Genomic DNA, 18,507 nt, shown 5'->3' on the forward strand with positions numbered 1-18,507 from the left:
TTAGAATAAAGAATAAAAGAAACTGTGCTGATTCATATTTTCCATAAATTACTACAAAGGTGAGAGATTCAGACATTTTGCTTCTGGACAATAAGCCTAATATCTGTATCATGTGCAAAAGTGCAACTGTGTTTTAGAACTGAGGCCCAACTGAATACAATGCTGTTATTAAAGAAAACATACATGAACCCACTTAACATGGAAAACAGTGCTTCCCGGTATCTTTTAAAGTCATGATTTACATACTTAAACCTGTTGTAAAACTGCAAGTTAGTATAAAATACAAAAAAATAGAAATAAACAGAAAACAACAAAGCTTGTATATAAATTGGTTTACAATTCAAAGCACAACAGAAAGCTTCAAATAATTACATTTCAATTACACACAAACGAAGAGGTGGGATGATTTACTTAAAATACTTGGTTGTTTCTGCTTTCTTCTTCACGATCTGATGTCTGTTTAGCTGCTCGCAGTGTGTGCATGCATACGTTTCGCTACATCATAGACATAGGTTATGTCTGGTCGCTTCTCTGGATCCGGATTGATGCACATATTAACTAATTGTCGCAGCTAGGAAAGGAAAATAACATGTAAGAAAGCAAACAATCCTGTCAATTAGTATTTGTGCATTATCAAATTTAAATTAACAAGAGTGGCAAAAATTAGCCAAACACTGCATAAACACACACACTCAACCCTCCTTCTCTTGACACACACTGCACAGTTTTATGCAAGTACGTAAGCAACATACTCCCGTGATTTTTACATTTTGTACTGTTGTCCCAAAAACCTGATGAGCAGATTTAAGTTCTAACACTTTTGACATACAACTTTAGACATGCATTTAGTCTCATTAGACATTATTTAAGTGAAAATTCCTGTGGTTTTGGGGGGCTATGCCTGCAACCCCCAGAAGGCTGAAACTCACACGAAGAAGGTAAATTAGGAGTGCTTGCTCATTCTCTCCTGATACAAGAGCGAGCCAGCAATAAATGGCATTGCTGCATGACAGGCTCCAACAAAGCAGAGGTGGTGATTCTCCTTATAATGCACGGTTAAGCTGCAGAACCCCCTGCTGCTCCAGGCTACCAATACATGTGCATTCAGAAAGCAGCTGAGCGAGTCAAACCCACTGAGGGCTATTTTATGTAGAGACTCCACTCTGGGACTGAGGAAATCTCCGAGCTTAAAACTGGACACTGGGCAAGTACTTTGGGGAAACCTCACATTATGCTGACCCTGTTACTCCACCTGCCCAATGCTGAAGACATGATACTGGAATAAATAACCTTTGGTCTACATCCCAATATGTGTTCTTAGGATTACGTCACTAATGTTTCCACAAACACCATAAATCTGGGGCCTTCTATAGCACATACTCAGCAGAAGCAACCCCAAAGAGCTCCCAGACCACTCAGACACTTTCACTGCATCACAAATTGGCAGAACAGTTGCAGGTTTATCTTCCATACCTGATATGCCTCAGGTGATGTTAGAATTTCACATAGTCTGGATAACCTTCTGATGGGGCATCTATTTTAAATTGTGTGTATCTCCTAAGCATTTTGTTATGTGGAACACATCGGCTTCATGACAACTTATTAAAATGTTTACAATCCTTTGCAAGAGCAACTTAACCAACCCTGAAGCTCTTCCTTCACCCTTTTTAGTAGCTTTGCCCGATCCTCTGGACCTCCTATAGCATGGGGTGGGGGGGAAGAAGCCACAGCAAACAAAAGCAAACACCTTGTGATCCACCCTTCTATGGCAATATGTCAAGTTTGGTTCAGTCTCCCTCCCAGTACTATCAGATATGAATATTTAAAAAAAAAATCTGTAACTGTTGCGACTAACATAGAGCAACCTCATGACCATGATTATTCAAAAGTAACACAGATTGCATATTCAAATCTGCCAGCAGAGAGTTTCCTTCCTGCTTATTATAAAAAGACCAAGAAGGATTTTAAATTACAACCATTCTCCTTTAACTTTTCAGAAGATTAATTTAAATGCACAGGAATAGGAAGCCCAGAAGTTAAGAAACACTGCAGACCACTATTTAAAACTTTGTCCATTAGGCCTTGCCGAAGCACTGCAATTTGTATACAATGTACAAGTTTTTCATATTTAACAATACAAAAACTATGTTACTAGACATCCCCCTTCTTTAGCAAGAACTTAATACTTAAAAATGAGATCATTCTGAAGATAGTGGTCATATTGCCGAATTAAAAAGAAACATTAAATCAAAATAGGCTGTAATAGACTTGCTATTTGAATCTTAAATATGCTAAGTATATTTTTGACTAATGGAGTTACAAAAGCCATCATACAGTGTCTGGCAAACAACAAATAAAATACAATACCACTTGCAGGAAAAACTATTAGCTTGTAATAACTCTCAGTCATTTGGAGAACAGAATGTTGGAAATCACAAACTACTTTAAGAAATAATAATTGTCAACATGCAATACAAATATGCAAAGCAGAACAGTCTCCTGCAGAAGCAGCAGGTGGGACACAGGGTAAGCGTCAGCAGAGATGAGCAGCTTGCTATGCAACACCTCAGACAGCCTGTGTGGAAAACAGGGAACACTGAAGAACAACCAAAAACCTCAAGCATGATATTAGACTCAAGTAAGTAAACATTTTGTAAAGAGAATACAAGCGTAATTTATCTGGAGAATACGACGTATTTGTACATATATATTTATCTTTCTCTGTGAAGATTTCCATCTGTTCAACAGAACTACATACAGTAAATAAAGTCTTACTAAAAGACTTTGAAGGATTGAAACCTGTAAAGCTATCCTCAGAGGGGAAACAGAGTATTCTATCTGCTCTTTTTAGCAGCTGTATATCAATAACTTTAGTGTGGGTAGAACAGCAGAAACAGACCTTCAAGAAATTTACCTGTGAAAAGCAGCAGAAGCCCTGTTTACCTGCAGTAGGCTACCTCACGTCTTTTTAATTCTGGCCTGCGGGTAACTCTGATTTTGTTTTCTATACCGAACTTTATCATCTAAAAATCAATTTCAGACTCAAACTGTTTGCTAAATCTTCATTCAGAGTTACTTTGTTACTTCTTACGGTATATTGCAATTCAAAGCTTCAATAAAGTGGCCAAGAAGATTTATTTCTTAAAAAGACACTGTAGCAAAATGGCATCTTGACTCAGCAGTACAAGTCTTCAGGTCAGGTTAATCCCTCTAAGTACACTTGAAAAATCCATTCACCCACATCATGTCCTGACCGGTGGCTTTTGGTAGCTTCTTATTTTTCAGTCTAACCAAAATGCATATTGTTAGGATGCAAGAAAGGATGTCCAAGAATATGTTCATAGTAAGGGACAGTCAGTGAATCAGTTTGCTCAGAAATTCTTTTCTCAACGCAGTGCAAGAGGCAAGGTCAAGTAGTGACAAGCCTTCACTATTAGTGTAATAAAATAAACCACAAAGTCATAGATCTCTTTTGGCTATGAGTCTTCATGTTTAAATGTTGGTCACTGCTATTACTGCAAAATCTCCTTCCCTCTTGCAGTCCAGAACCTCAGTTGTAAAGCAGAAATGCTGAGCTGACTACTCTTGGGACACTGCACAATGATAGCACAGATTCCCAAGTAATTTCAAAAACCTTGAGTTCTTTTAAGCTTTGTTATTGAACAGCAAACCTTTGAGAGAAGCAGAATTAATTTTGCTGTACAGGAAGAAAACAGTTACACAGGAAGAAAGCCTTTCAGGACTGAAACTGGGACCATGCTGGATGTTAATATTTGGTTATAGTGCTATTCCTTCACCTCATACAGGAATATCCATTTTAATAAACCTGAAATTCATTTGTCAAGCCCTCTAGTAATAACAGAATTTCTGAAGCAGCAGGAGAGCCTGGTAGTACCATGGTAAGAGGCACTGGGATTCAAAAGTCAGACTATCATTAGAGATAGAGTAATTTTTTTACTATCTGGCACAGACTGGCCAACAGGCAGAGCAGACTGATGACTGAGCTGGAGGGACCTCCCGTTGCATCCCCAAGCTGCAAACTTCTGCTGCTGCTTGTTGTTCTTCTGCTCCTCCGTGCACCTAGCACAAGGGCTGTCTTTAGCCTGGAGCTTAGCCTGACATTGGAGCACTGAGACACACACTTTCTTTACCTTCAGCAGGTTTTTCAGCTATGAAATACATAATTATCACTGAAGTCAGGAGGGGGTGGGGGGAAGCCAGAACTATGACAGGCAAACACTTTGCACTGTTAGCCAGTTGAAAAAGAGAAATTTTCATATAGGAAGTTCTGGATGGGGAAAAAAAAAGGCAAAACAACAACAAACAAACCACAACAAACTCCTCTTATTCTGAGTAGGAGACCTTATGAAGTCCTTTCTCATTGTTGTTCTCAAGCCCTTCTGCTGGCAATTAACCTGCCATTCTAGACCTGCTGGCTCATTCAGCCTTCACAGCTAGGTAGGAGGTTGGCTATGGACTTTAGAAGAACTGCACCTCAAAGGGGAGACTGAAAAACTTAGTCTATCATGAAAGCAACATGATACTTATCTTGGCTGACAGGATTTTAAGAGTATTGACTGAGGCTGGCAAGGGAGCCCCAGCTTTGAATTCCCTAAAGCGGAACAGCTTGCAGTAAATGCTGAGCACTCACTCTGAATACCCAGACATTCTTTAGGAATATTAAAAAATTGAGATAACCAAAGTTGTTAAACATTTGAAAATCTTGGCTTACGACTCTACTGCTGAAGTAATACTTCGTGAAAATGCATCTTAGACTATTAGGATTTCTAATCAAAGTGCTGTTGTTTTTTTTTAATTATCCATCTGTCCATCTATCTTAAGGTGCACCTTTCTGTCACACTATTCGCTGGTAATACGGATGTGATACATTACAAAAACTTTAGACTTATAGAGACTTCAATCTGTAGAAGAACTGTCACATCTTAAAACTCATTAAAATTTACTTATAAAAAGTCTTCTTAAAAAGCACTTGCCTTGTAATTCGTAATGAAATTATTTGCACTCCTATATCAAAGGATGCAAAGATTAACACTCAGTAAAATTTTTCTTTCAGAAAATTCTTTGTTATAAAATATGAAGTGTGTTTTCCTGCTCACTGTGTTTCCAACCTGGTTAAAGGTTTGGTATCTAAATTGCCAGTCCAGATGAAACATTTAGGACAATATCCTAATATGACAGATAATGCTTGTTTTTCGCTCTTTAAAAGTTCATGCCAGCACAGTATTTTCTTTCATTCAAATAAAATAAGATATATTTTGTTGCAATAACTAATAAACATATCTATTTTTCCATGTACCTTAGCTAAGACACAAGTCTCTGATTCAAAATATAAAATTGTTGCCATTACGGTCTCCAAGGGTTGATTCCTTCTTTTGAGTAATCATTTTTATACCTCTCTTCATACCTAACATAGCTCAAATTCTCTCATGTTTTAAAATAACTTATGTGTATTTTGCCAATAACTGGCTTATCCAAGGTGCAGAAGTACGTGTCTGCTTTGCAACAAAGAAAGTGTAACATGTGCTTTGCATCTGTTTTCAACCCTCAAAATTACAGAGATGTAAGGAAAAGGTGGAATCTCTTTCCCCATCCCAACTCTAAGCCCTTCTATCTGGGCCAGACTTTGATATTTGCCCCTTGGCTGGGAATCTGCGTCCCCAACTTCACACTCGGCTGCGGCGCAGTAGCCCTGCAGGCAGGCCAACTTCAACCAACCACCAGTGGTAGCATCATTAAAATCCTGCCGAAGGTCACCATGGAAACCGCCTGCTGAGGCTTCACTGCTGCACTCGGCATCTCCTAATCAGCTACCATGTGAAATGCAAATTCAGACAGTCTGAAAATTAGTCAAGAAGAATAGAGGATGAGGATGCAGATATGTGAAATATTCATGCGCTTCATGGAAAAAGGAAGACGGCATGAATGACACAACAAAGAACGGCCCCTGACATTCTTGCTATCATTCTGCATTATTGTTCACACCCTACTGTATTTCCAGGCCTCCAGTTCTGAAGTTGGTTATCTGAACTGCCATATTTATAGTCTACAACAAATAATAATTAAAAATGGACCAGGTAAAATGACTAATTGGAAAACCCGTGAAGAGGTATAGTGCATAAATTACTCTATAAAACCTTATTTCATCCTTTGTAACATCACCAAATGATCTTTTTAAATCCCTTTTTTTCACAAAAGCGGAAAAACTGTCAGTATAAATGCAAAACAAAACAAAACACTGGGCAGTAATCTTTTATTAATAGTCCAATCACTGTCTTTGAACATAAAAAAAATTAACATTCAGAATTACAACCTCAACTCTATAAGTGAAATTGCACAATGCTTTATGTTTATTGAAAGTATTTCAGTGCTCCTGTTTGTGTTTTCAAAGTAATCTTTAATTCATGTAGGCTGAATTCAATTAGAGTTGGATACTAATACATGTTCTTTGGTTTACAGCTCCTATCAGTTTGTCCTGTTCTGCTCCAAGTGGGAAAGTATTTCAAAGCTGGCACCTCAGAACATTAAAAAGAATTTATTTTTTTCACTCTGTTACTCGCACTAAGAAAAATATTTATTTTACTTAGTTTCTTTTCATTTTGGAGCTTAAAAAAGCAAGTACCCCCCCCCTAAATGCATTAATGACAGTAAAGTACTGTTACCTATCAGCTTAAAACAAACCCTGCTGCGATATGCATAAGTATATTGTTCAAATTCAATTATGTTATGTCTGCCTGTATTTCTCTAAAATTTACTATTAGTGTTGCTACCTTGCAAAAGAACTGCCGTTCAACTGTATCAAATGGCACATCGTAGTTTTATAATGCAGACAAACAGGAACTAAACTCATTTTTACTAGTGAGTTACATTATACCTAATTTAATGCAAGCCCTGAGAGAAGTAAGGCTAGCGCACTATTTTATTGTGCAACATAAACCTGTATAGTTGTGCTTTTAGAAAAGCGTACTATAGATGTAAGCCCATTCTGACATGCAGAACATATTGTAGTGCTTTCTGGGAAAGCATTTTCTTTTACTTGCAAGGAAGCTCAATGAACCTAAGAAGCTAACAGCATGAAGTTTCCATCATTAAGCCCCCAAAATCTAGAATATATGATTGTAAAATTACAGAGCAACTTGTTTTGACAGGAACATTCCAGTGAGTTCAACAAACACTTATGGGCACAATCTGCAAATAACACACAATCACACCAGTCCACATCCTTCCCTGTCCATGTGCCAGCTGACAGAAACAGGGGATCCAGCCCACGAGCAGGAGAATCACTTACCTCCTCTGAGTAGTGATCTGACGGGAGAGGTGGGTAGTCACACTGCTCGATCTTCTTGCACAGGGAGTACAAGTTCATTTTATCACCATAAAAAGGACTCTGCAGCGCAGCCATCTGTTCAAAGAAAATTTACAGTTTTCTTTTGTGTTTTTAAGTAAACCTGTTTTGTCATAAAATCTGTAATAGTAACAAATCAAAAAAGATTCTTAACGACTTTCAATTCCCTGCTTACAAGTGTCATAGTGCTAAAAACACAAGTTCCAAAACTATTACTGTAACCAGTGTGTGTACTTACCCTATGTCATGCAGTCGTACCTGTCACAATCCTTACATTGCAATATTGTAACTGTATACCATTAGAGCTTTATTAATAGAGTGTGAGGAAAAAGTTAGTAGTTTCCAATAGTACCGTGAGCATGAAGGGTCCTTGCACTATGATAGAGACAAAGAAAAGTCCTGAGACCCACAATGTAATTTTCCTCTGAAGACCTTTTGGAAGAAAACATATAATTTATTTGAAAGCATTACCTGATCTAAAGCAATATCACATGCTGAAAATGCTGGATAATGGCAGTAGGTTTTATAACCTGCCATAGCTATCACATTCGACTTCAATAAAGTGATTTTTTTTTTAAAAGCAAGAAAACGAAAGGTAACATCTATCCTTCCAAATATCCCCAAACCCAAGAACTCCATAATTCAGTACACTTTTTGAAAATATTAAAAAAAAAAAAAAATCCAAATAATCATCAGAAGTGCAGAACTGGCACCCATTACTATAATTTACAATCATAATACAAAAATAAGAATATCTGTTGGAGAGCACTTAAATAAATTATCAGCTTAAAACCAGCATTAGTAAACCCATACTTTATATGCAGACAATGTTACAAACTCAACATTTAAGGTGGCAACAAATGCTACGCTTAGCAGGATTACAAACGTAAAGATTCATTTAAAAATCTCTCCGTTCAGTTCAAAGCCGTCTAAGTCTAAGTCTTTGAACCACAGCCGCACGAACGCTGCTTGGAGTGCAGCGCTGCCCCAAAGTCAGTCACCCTTTTCTACATGTGCTAATAAGTTTGATTTTGGAAGGACAATGTGTACATTCCCCAGACAGGCCGAGTGTGTGTGAAACACGCTGGTCCATGCTGTGCTACTCAGTGAGCTTCAGCAGGGACAGGACAAGCTGAAAATGGCTCTCATCTGTCTTGTGGTCTTCCCGAGAGCAGGTTAACTCTTTCACGTCTAAGCACTGATAGCACTGGGAGAAAATGTATGAAGACAATTACCAAAATTCTCTCACATTTACTTTATACCTGATAAAAATGCTCTCAAACTGTTCAGTACTTTTTTTCATATTATCTTCAAGTAAGAATAAATCATTTTCAAGCTCCCCAAACACATTCCATCCTACACTCCTCCCAAGAATTCTGTATTACCAAAATAATGTTAATTTTTGGATTTACATGGCATTGTCTCTTACCTTAAAAAGAATGTTAAAAGTGCAAGCTAAAGACCAAAAAAGAAAGGAGTGGGGGTGCAAAAAAGAAAAATCAACCACAAGGTCTGTACACAGGCAGAAATTCTAAATAAATGCACAGATACTCGTTTTCGTACTCTAGGTGTTCATTAAAAAGTACTTTTGTTTGAATGCTGCGGAGTGTTAAAAAAATTCTGAATGTCCCCTAAGGAGTTAAAACAGGAATACTATATTTTCATGCATCTCCTGCTTTGACAGATGAAAAATGTCAACTGTCCTGTTTTTATTTTCAAGCTTTTGCACTATTCATCTGGTTCATTAGTGCATCTCGCTGCTGCCCCTGACAGCTGCTCGCCCTCTCCTCCCAGCAGCTGAATTTTTCAGGCTAATTTGATCCTCCACACTGAGACGATCACTAGAATGATTGACTTGCTCCCTGACCTCCAGGGTCTGACTTTCCTGATTAGTATTCTGGGGGTGTCTGAGGGACGAAAGCCCACTGTCTGTCTTCGGGGCTGGTGGCAGCTCGCTCGCTCTCTTTTTTTTTTTCCTTTTTTTTTTTGAACTGTAAGCCACCAACCTACAACCCTGTAAGGATGCAATTGCTACGCTGAACAATAAAAGGAAATGTGTAAAACCTACTTTTCCATGTAAAGGTCCATGTAGCAAAAGCACAGCATCTTGATTTTAATTAGTAAAGTCTACTTTGTTGCATATCAATTAAAACTCCAGTGGTAGTGTTTTTGAGGTTTCAGAAGTACCTGGGGCTCTAACAAAAATCAGACTTTAAAATATACTTCTACAAATCTTACTGGCCACATAGTTAGCATTGAATAATAGACTGTAATTTAGGTTAGAAATAATAATTTTTAAAAACAACATACATTATAGCAAATTAGTCTAAAATTAAAATATAACTGAAAAGAGTTTCACAGCAATTAAGCATTTATTGAGAAGCGATAAATATGCCACAGTTTTTCCCCAGTTAAGCTGGAGAGAATCCAGAGCACATATGAACACACATCAACATGAAATCAACATGATAAAACATGCTAAAACAAAGGCAACAGATAGATCACAAAAAGATACCCAGCACAAAACTGCACTGATAATAAAAATCCCATGCATTAGTCCATGCATGTCTTGAAGAAGTTTAAGAAACCACTTTCAAATAATTTAAGGAAAAAAAGAAATGTTAAGCATCTGAGTTTACCTAAAATTTCAAATTTACATTTCAATGATCAACAAAAAAAAATCCCCCACAAACATCTGGTATGTTGTGATATTAGCTAAATGGGATAAATGCATCTGTAAAAAATAATAAAAAGCTATAGTTGAATACACTGCCATATACTATAGCTACACATCAACAATAAGTATCCTAATAATTGCTTTATTCTTACAATAAGGAAAAAACTCAAACACAACATGATACCAACTTAAATACCATCCTCATAAAATTCATAAAATAAATCAAAAGACAATGATACTTAAAGATGCTGAGTTGATCAATGGAATTAAGATACTTAGCTATTATTTACTAGGTCAAAGAAAAATGTAATATTCACGTAGGTGTTTAATATACTGTACAAACAACAAAACAGTAAGCTCAAAAAAAAGATATCTTTAGAAAAGTGCTATTGATTCCTATGCAGCAATTTTATTTCATATAACACAGAAGAAAAATTAACCTTAAAACATATTTATTTTCTATCAAATCAGTTATTCAAGAGTTTTATTTGATGTTTCCAGATTTAAAAAGTCCTCAAGAAAACCAATGAGGGGAAAAGCAGTAGTATACGGAAAAAACCTCATCTACCTTTACGCTGCTTTTAGGCTCCTGCTTGTGCACACGTGTAAAGCAGAACATGGAAACTGATGGCATTTGTCATGGTCAGAACTAAGGGATCACAATATGGGATTAAGTTTCATTTTAGGATTTAAGCTTCTAAATACTTGCTATCAGGTATCGGACTTCATTGCTTCTAAATCTTTGAGGTAATTCACAGCAACAGCTATACAAAGATCTGTAAACTGCAGAATTCCAATATAGCTACTTGTCCTTTTAATATTTAAAGCCACATTTAAGTGACAGAAAATAAACTAATATTAGTGGAGACAATTCGCCCAGTGGTAACAAACAACTTTAACAGGCTGACAATTTTTCCTACAAAATCCTAAAATAAGAGGAGATGCCAATCCTGTGGAACATGTTAAATGAGTTCTGCTGGCTCACTGAGGCAGGTGGCTCACAGGTAGATGAAAAGTAGGTTGGGTTTATTAGATTTTATCTGGAATATGACTAGAAAGACTTCACTGCCATTGCTGATGGAAATAATTTTTTTCCAGTATCCTTTAACACAAATATTTAGTCTTTTGGTCAACAAATGACTTGCAAACAACTTTGAAGACATAGTTGCCTTAGAAGCCTACCTGCTCTTCATTCACCTGAATTTCACTATATCTTTATTTTCTCAGAACATAATATCATTTAAAATTATGTGTCACCTACCTATCTCAACCATAGTAATACAGAAATGAACCAATAATTATAGTTTAACTAACTGAAGGAGAAGAAAGAATAGAAAAGTTACATATGTTTCTGTAAAAGAAGTCATTATCTTGAAAGTTAATCCAAGCTAGTAGTAATAAGTACACCATAACCCACTTTTTATTGTTTTACTGAGGCTTTACATAATTTTAAATAAATTAAACTTTTATTAAAATAACTATATTGCCATTTTTTAAAGCATCAGTTGCATACTTAAGCCAATCCTACTATTTCTCAAGGCATTTATTACCAAAATCATATAAACAGCATAGGCCACTTAAACAACTAGAACAATTTTTCTTGTGCTTGCCATTATTAGCTTATTAATCCTTCGGTTATGCCCGATCTTCAATAAATTGTTGTAAAGTCTTTGTAGGCAGCCCAGTAAAAGTCAAGTCTTGAGTAACACACAAAAGTATTTCATATGCTGAAGTTACATTAAGAGTTCTCATTGCTAACATCAAAGACACACATAGAATAGGTGACAAGTAGCTTTCCCACAACGCTACACAGTTTTCTAAACAACAAAAATATAGAAACAGATCCTAAAATCGTACTTAATACACTGTGTGTGTGGGGGGGGGGGGGGGGGGGGTGTGAAGAGCACAACAGTGTTACTAAGTTCACTGTATATATCAATATTACCTCATACAGTAGACAGCCTAGAGACCAGATGTCAGATTTGAAGTTGTAACCATTTTCGTGTATTCTCTCTGGAGACATATAATAAGGTGTACCAACTGCAATAAATACACAAGCATATTTGAATGAAAATTTCTGTTACATAGTAGTAAAAGTACAGTTTTGCTGGCTGAAAAACATTTTTTTCACCTTCTATATTTCCCATTTTGCTACTTATATAATTTCAATTCATACTTATGACTCTTCAGTTTGATAAAAATACTCATGAATCAGGTATCCATTTTATCCAATGCAACTTTATTTTCACTACTGATATCTAATTACCAGAATTATTCAGTTGTAGAATACCTCCAATTTTTGCTTTTAAAGAAGCTTGACAGTAATTATTTTCTTCTCAAGAGAGCCAAGGGAACATGCTACACACACACACACACACATCCCTGCCCCTTTCCAAACTGCTATCACTGTGGCCGGAAATAAAAACAGCTAGAAATTATCTTCCTTGGCTTGGATTTCTTTTTTCTTTAATGAGTTGTCTGTTCTTTGGGAGTATATACATTTGAAAAAGCTGCGTTTGAAACCAGTAAACGCAATTTAGTTTGAATATCTGAAACTAAAACTGAGCCTGAAATCTGGGATCTTCAGCTTCCCAGAGAAGAATGCAGGAAAACCCATGAGCCCTAACAGAAGCCGAGGGTCCCCAAGTGACTCAGCCGCCTGCTGCAGGACCAGACTCTGTCAGGGCTTTTCAGCTCCCAAATGGGTGGCCGCCCTGGTTTAATCCTGCCTCAGAGTTGCGGGCTCTAAGCAGCATTTCCTAGAACTGTCCCATGGCAAATTCACATTGGATACTCCAGGACATCTCCCCCCTTGATTTTAATCAGACCCTACCCATCTGTGTCACAAAGCAGAATGTGAAAGGAGAAATTCTGAGAGATGTTTCAGCCCTGTAATAAAAAAGCCATTAAAAAAAAAAAGTAATGGATTCCTATGTGACAGATCAACAAAAAAAGAAGTTATGAAAAATAACAGTAGTGGCGATTTTCCTGCATTGTCACTGAACTTTCTCCCTATAACCCCCCCAAAATGACTGCCTGAGAGCAAAGAGTTACAAATCTATGTAGTTATTTACTTCAGTTTTGTAAGGAACACTTTCTTAAGCACTGAATCCTGGTGATGAAAACCAACTGAATTCTGTCAATTCAATACAAGTTGACATTATTTCAAAACTAAACATCTTGCAAAACAGCCAGAGATTAAAATCTGCACTCTCACCACAAGCTATGAAAATTAGAGTATGAACCTCACACTATTTTATTTAACATGAAGATCTTGTATCACTTCTGAATTAGCCTCATCTATTCAGAATGAGTATGAATACTGGAAACAGAGATTTAGTGAATATGTACATAACTCCAAATCAGAATAATCAGGTTAATCGTTCTAATTAATCTGCTTAATAATTTTATTCTAATCATATCTGAAAGTTAAGGGGTTTGCTTTGACAATGTGCCCTATCTTTTAGAAAGGCAGACATCTCAAAATATGTTATACTTTCTTAGGGAGGAAGGGAGTTTGAGGAGCAGTATTATACTTTCCTACTTGAAAGGCCCAGCTCAGACTGGGAAACCCAGTGCCACCTCATCCCAGGTCAGGCTGCTGGGTAACCCAGCATTTCAGCTGACCTCCTTCTTGGCAAACAAAACTGAAAACAATATCCTAAAGCAATATAAGCTGAGAAAATGCTTCTTTAACAGATATGCAAGGACAGAGGTCCCATATTGCATCTTACAATAGATCTGGTCCCCTAAATATTTCAGGGTACACTTCCAGCCCTGGGAAAGCAGTGGGTGCCGCAGCCCCTTCTCACTGGCCTGAGGAATCAGTACAGCTCTGAAGTGAGACTGTGAAAGATCAAGAGCTTAAAAGGAGAAAGGCTGGGGAAAGGCAACTCTAAACGATGGAGTACTGTAAAAACTGTCATGGGATGTCCATATTCACCCACAGAAAGACAGTCTTTTCCCTGTGAAAGAATAGACACACAGATGGGATAACTGTAATACCAAAATAGCTACCAAAATATGCAGAAGCAACTCTTATTCTGATTTATCAAGAGCAATATTTTAATGGGTCTTTAATGACAGCCATCTTAAAATTGGAAACTGTAATTAAACAACACTTGGCATAATACAGCTTTTCTATTTTTATTACCCTTACTGTCATACTTTCCCCTGGAATTTTTTTTTTTCCGAGGACTTGTAAGCTTGGACCACTCTGAAAGCTTGCAGCTATATTTTGCATCCATTAACTAACGCACTAGTTCAGTATATTCAGATGCTTTGTTGTCAGAGTTCATCTAACAGCAGAAACCAAGCTAACAGTGATCTGTTTGTTGGCTGGTTCCAGCAGTGGTGCCTTTGCTGCACTGAGACTTTGCGCATGTAACTGGCAGCGAGTAACGTGCCAGAAAGAGGCTTCACAAAATCCACAGGGGGCAGCTGGAAACACAGAGGTTTGAAGGTTCACAGTTTACCAAAAGTGAAGGTAATTTTAACCAGTAGCTCTGGGAAGCAAACTGATACATTAGGGGTCTGATATAACTGTGAAAGATTGATGATAGTGAAAAGAAGAACAAACGCTACCATTTTACAGCATTTAGCCTAGTGTAACACCTAAACTGCAAAACAACCTGAAGCCTCCAGTGACCAACAAGTGAAAGGAATTGAAATTACAGTTACATTAGTCACTGAATCACTAAAACAACCTGAAGATCTAGACATCATTACTACTTGTAAAGTGTTTTTAACAGAACAAGACACAAAAGATTCATTATTCTGACATTCAGGAACTAGCGAAGGCATTGCAATGATTCTTTAAAACGCTGGGTAATGTTGGTACATAGCACTGCACTGCTGGCAAGCTACTACCAGATGTGATTATACATTATCCTTCCTTCCTAGATCATTTCTTTAATACAGCATCACAATACTATAAAAACATGTGACTTTCTTTATTCCTCTGAAGACAGAGAGGTGGGATAATATAAGACAAAGACGTAACACATTAAGGTACCTATGTTTTAAGAACAAAATCTGTAACTTCAACATTCTGTCCACTGCTTTTGCACATTTTGAATAACTTGCAGGTCCTAACTGTTATCTTGAAAATGGCCTGGGTCAAATAAACTGCTTCCCCAGAATCTGTTGCTGCTCTGGTACTCCCTCCCTTTAAAGATGCTACAGGTCCCAAAAGCATCATTTCTTTACACAAGTTTTGTGCTCTTGGGAGAGGTGGTGGACATAATGCAGATGGTGGTTATTAGGGGGCAGGAAGCTGGACCTGAAGGATCAGAGGCAAAGAAACCATCACAAAGAAAGGTGTCATGATATAAACAGTCCATCTTATTAGCTGCATCACCACATAACCAATGCTGCAGGTGCATTAAAGAAGCGAATGTGTTCACTTGAAAACTGACAATGCATTGAGGACTTGAATGAAATACAGTAACGAGCTCCAAGTACTATAAAGCATTTTTAAGGTGGAAGAAAATTCTACCTGGTAAATGTTAATACTACTTATACACAACAATATAATGGCTGATTCAGATGGCATTCAAAAGACTAGTTTTAAAAAAGATCATGTGATTATTAATGACATTCCATGCATTGGAATACATAACTATCCAACTCCAGGAAGGTGGCTAAAAATCACATTAGTAACTCTTTAGATTTTCAAATAATTCCACAACAAGATTTCAGTTTAAAACAAAAATAAATAAAACCAAAAAGGCCCAATTTCTTTAAGTAATTGAAAGATATGGTTTGTGAATGACTTCATGTCCATGAGATCCCAGGGACTTTCATAATGCAAAATTCCACAACACATACAAGTGATTAACAAGATGAATAGCTGCTGCTGAAGACAAACTAAGTTACAAATAAGATGCAGTTATGGAACAGTAAGGGTAATCAACCACTGACATGACGAATTCTCCATAACTATATATACTTTTTTCAGTTATTTATTTTAATATAGGTGTACAGGATTTCTAAGTCATAGGCTTGTCTACAACCACAGATATGGGACCCAAAATACTGCAGTTATCCAAAGAAATTCTGCAACTGAGCCTATATTATGCAAATAGTCTAACTGCAGAAATCAATCTATAAATATCTTGGGTCATTTTATAATGTAGCATAGCAACAGCACAATAATTTACCTTCATCTTTCAAACTACTGTAACAGATCTCAGGGTTTTGTACATAAAATAAAAGCTGTTTTAATACAGCTCATTTGATGAATGCTACGAATCAGTTGCCCATTTCCTTGCTGGCCTTCACGTACCCAGAAGTTGCAGGTTCTCAGAAAGGTTTGGCTCAGAGTACGAAAGCGGAGTTTATTCCATTCAGAGCAAAACGGTGCTGCACACCACCATCTCAGCATTGGCTTTGACACCCTCTGCTGGGTTAGAGATCCATATGCAAGAAGAAAGGAGAGTATCTGCACATGGTTTTACAAGGCATTTTATTCCCCACAACATGCATGAGTTTACAGTCAAATCCCTCATAACATAGCTCTGTGCTGAGGACAGCGGTACCATGGAAATGACAGAAGTTGTCAAACCACAGAAGAAACACCACAATTCAATAAAGATGATCCTTTGCTTTCAAGCATTTTAAGAAGACTGAAGATTGGCTTCTTTGCCCTGCAAGAAGGTGTTTACATGATGGCAGCAGTGTCTGCCTGGACAGCATACTGTGCAGCCCTCTAGCACAGCCACACTGGAGAACTGAAGTGATTTTTCTTTTTCTAATTGAAATACTAAAATATGGACTAACCTTAAACCCACTGAATGGCTAACAAAGATTAAAAAAAAATGCACATTTCCATGAGCTGGCCTCAGAGTTGCCACTTCAAAGAGCGTAAGGCCTGGCATTCAGCCATTAAAAAAACAGCCGCCAAAAAAACCCCAACACACAGTCATATGGAAAGGAATAAGAAGCCTTTCTTGGATCATGTTCCCCTTTCTAATATAAAGTCTTCTGAAACCAAGAAATGTTTTCAAGTTTATATTGGATCAACAATACTAAATGCCTCCATTTCCTTTGCATTTTTAGAAGAAAGATTTTCTATTTTCAGAATGATATATACATGCCACAATAGAAAATTTTACTGTTTTGTTAAGGCTGTATAGAAAGAGTCGAGAACATTAACAAACCCTGTCCAGTGCAGTATTTTCATTTGTTTCAAATGGACCATCAGCAAGTATTCTAATTAAATCTGTATTGTTATAATTAACAGTTAGAAGCTGTAGCTAATGAAAAATTTAGTACATTTCTTTATCTCTGAAAGCCTGAATTTAGTTTGCTACTGAAATTTTTATAAAGCCTGTATACAAGTATAAATTGATACACATCATATGTTTCTAATTCATTGGGTTTTGTGTACCAAAGGTTCACGGATTCATAAAAAGATACAACTCTGAAAGGAATTTCAGGAAAACCAGCATCAGAAACTGCATGAGAAATTAATTTTTAAAAAGTGGTCTCTGCTAGTGACATGAGAAATCTGAGTGTCACTTCCTTCACTGTCACCTAAGTTAACAGTTGAACAAAACCTTTTTCCGAGGCTGAATTTTGACATTAGGTCATAATTAAAAGGCAAATGGTGGAAGATGAGGAAAAAAGAAAACAAAAAATACCAACTCCTTTACCAAGGCACAGTACTTAACATTAGAAACAAAGCTTCCATCCTCCTATTCCCCTCTCTCATCTCCCTAGATGACTCTTGTATTTGTAAGAGATGAGCTTTAAAGGGCTTGGGGGTTTTATACTGTTTTTAACTCTAGCTGAGTCTTCAGTTCCTTTGCAACCACTCCTCTGCCATGAGCCAAAATAATCCAGGGTTGATGCAGTTGGTTCCTCTTTAACTTCCCGATATCTACTTCAGAACACGTTTAGCTCTCCCACCTTCACAACTGACTTTTGCCTTCATCATGCGCTCCTACTCACAAATTAGAATCATAGAATGCTAGGGATTGGAAGGGACCTCAACAGATCATTTAGTCCAATCCCCCTGCTGGAGCAAGAACACCTAGATGAGGCTACACAGGAAGGTGTCCATGCGGGTTTTGAATGTCTCCAGAGTAGGAGACTCCACAACCTCCCTGGGCAGCCTGTTCCAGTGCTCTGTTACCCTCACTGAGAAGAAGTTTCTTCTCAAGTTTAAGTGGAACCTCTTACAGTCCAGCTTAAACCCATTACCCCTTGTCCTACCATTGTTTGTCACCGAGAAGAGCCTGGCTCCATCCTCGTGACACTCACCCTTTGTATATTTGTAAACATTAATAAGGTCACCCCTCAGTCTCCTCTTCTCCAAACTAAAGAGACCCAGCTCTCTCAGTCTTTCCTCATAAGGGAGATGCTTCACTCCCTTAATCATCTTTGTTGCCCTGCGCTGGACTCTCTCCCTGTGCTTTTTGACCTGAGGAGCCCGGAACTGGACACAATATTCCAGGTGTGGTCT

At 37.4% G+C, this 18,507-nt stretch overlaps 1 protein-coding gene across 1 annotated transcript in view; it reads right to left on the bottom strand.

Annotated features, from left to right (window-relative positions):
• Positions 1-460: 460 nt before the first annotated feature.
• NEK7 (NIMA related kinase 7) overlaps positions 461-18,507 on the bottom strand; it is a gene marked incomplete at its 3' end in the record, with an annotated part of 66,714 nt that continues 48,667 nt past the window's right edge. Inside the window, exons 8-10 of the mRNA XM_080348572.1 lie at positions 11,986-12,080; positions 7,307-7,420; positions 461-571 (exon numbers count right to left, since the gene is read on the bottom strand). Of these exons, the coding sequence (XP_080204698.1) occupies positions 461-571; positions 7,307-7,420; positions 11,986-12,080 (320 nt within the window). The remainder of the gene's footprint in view (positions 572-7,306; positions 7,421-11,985; positions 12,081-18,507) is intronic.

The sequence above is a fragment of the Nesoenas mayeri genome, assembly GCF_963082525.1.
Source record: "Nesoenas mayeri genome assembly, chromosome: 8".
NCBI lineage: Eukaryota > Metazoa > Chordata > Aves > Columbiformes > Columbidae > Nesoenas > Nesoenas mayeri.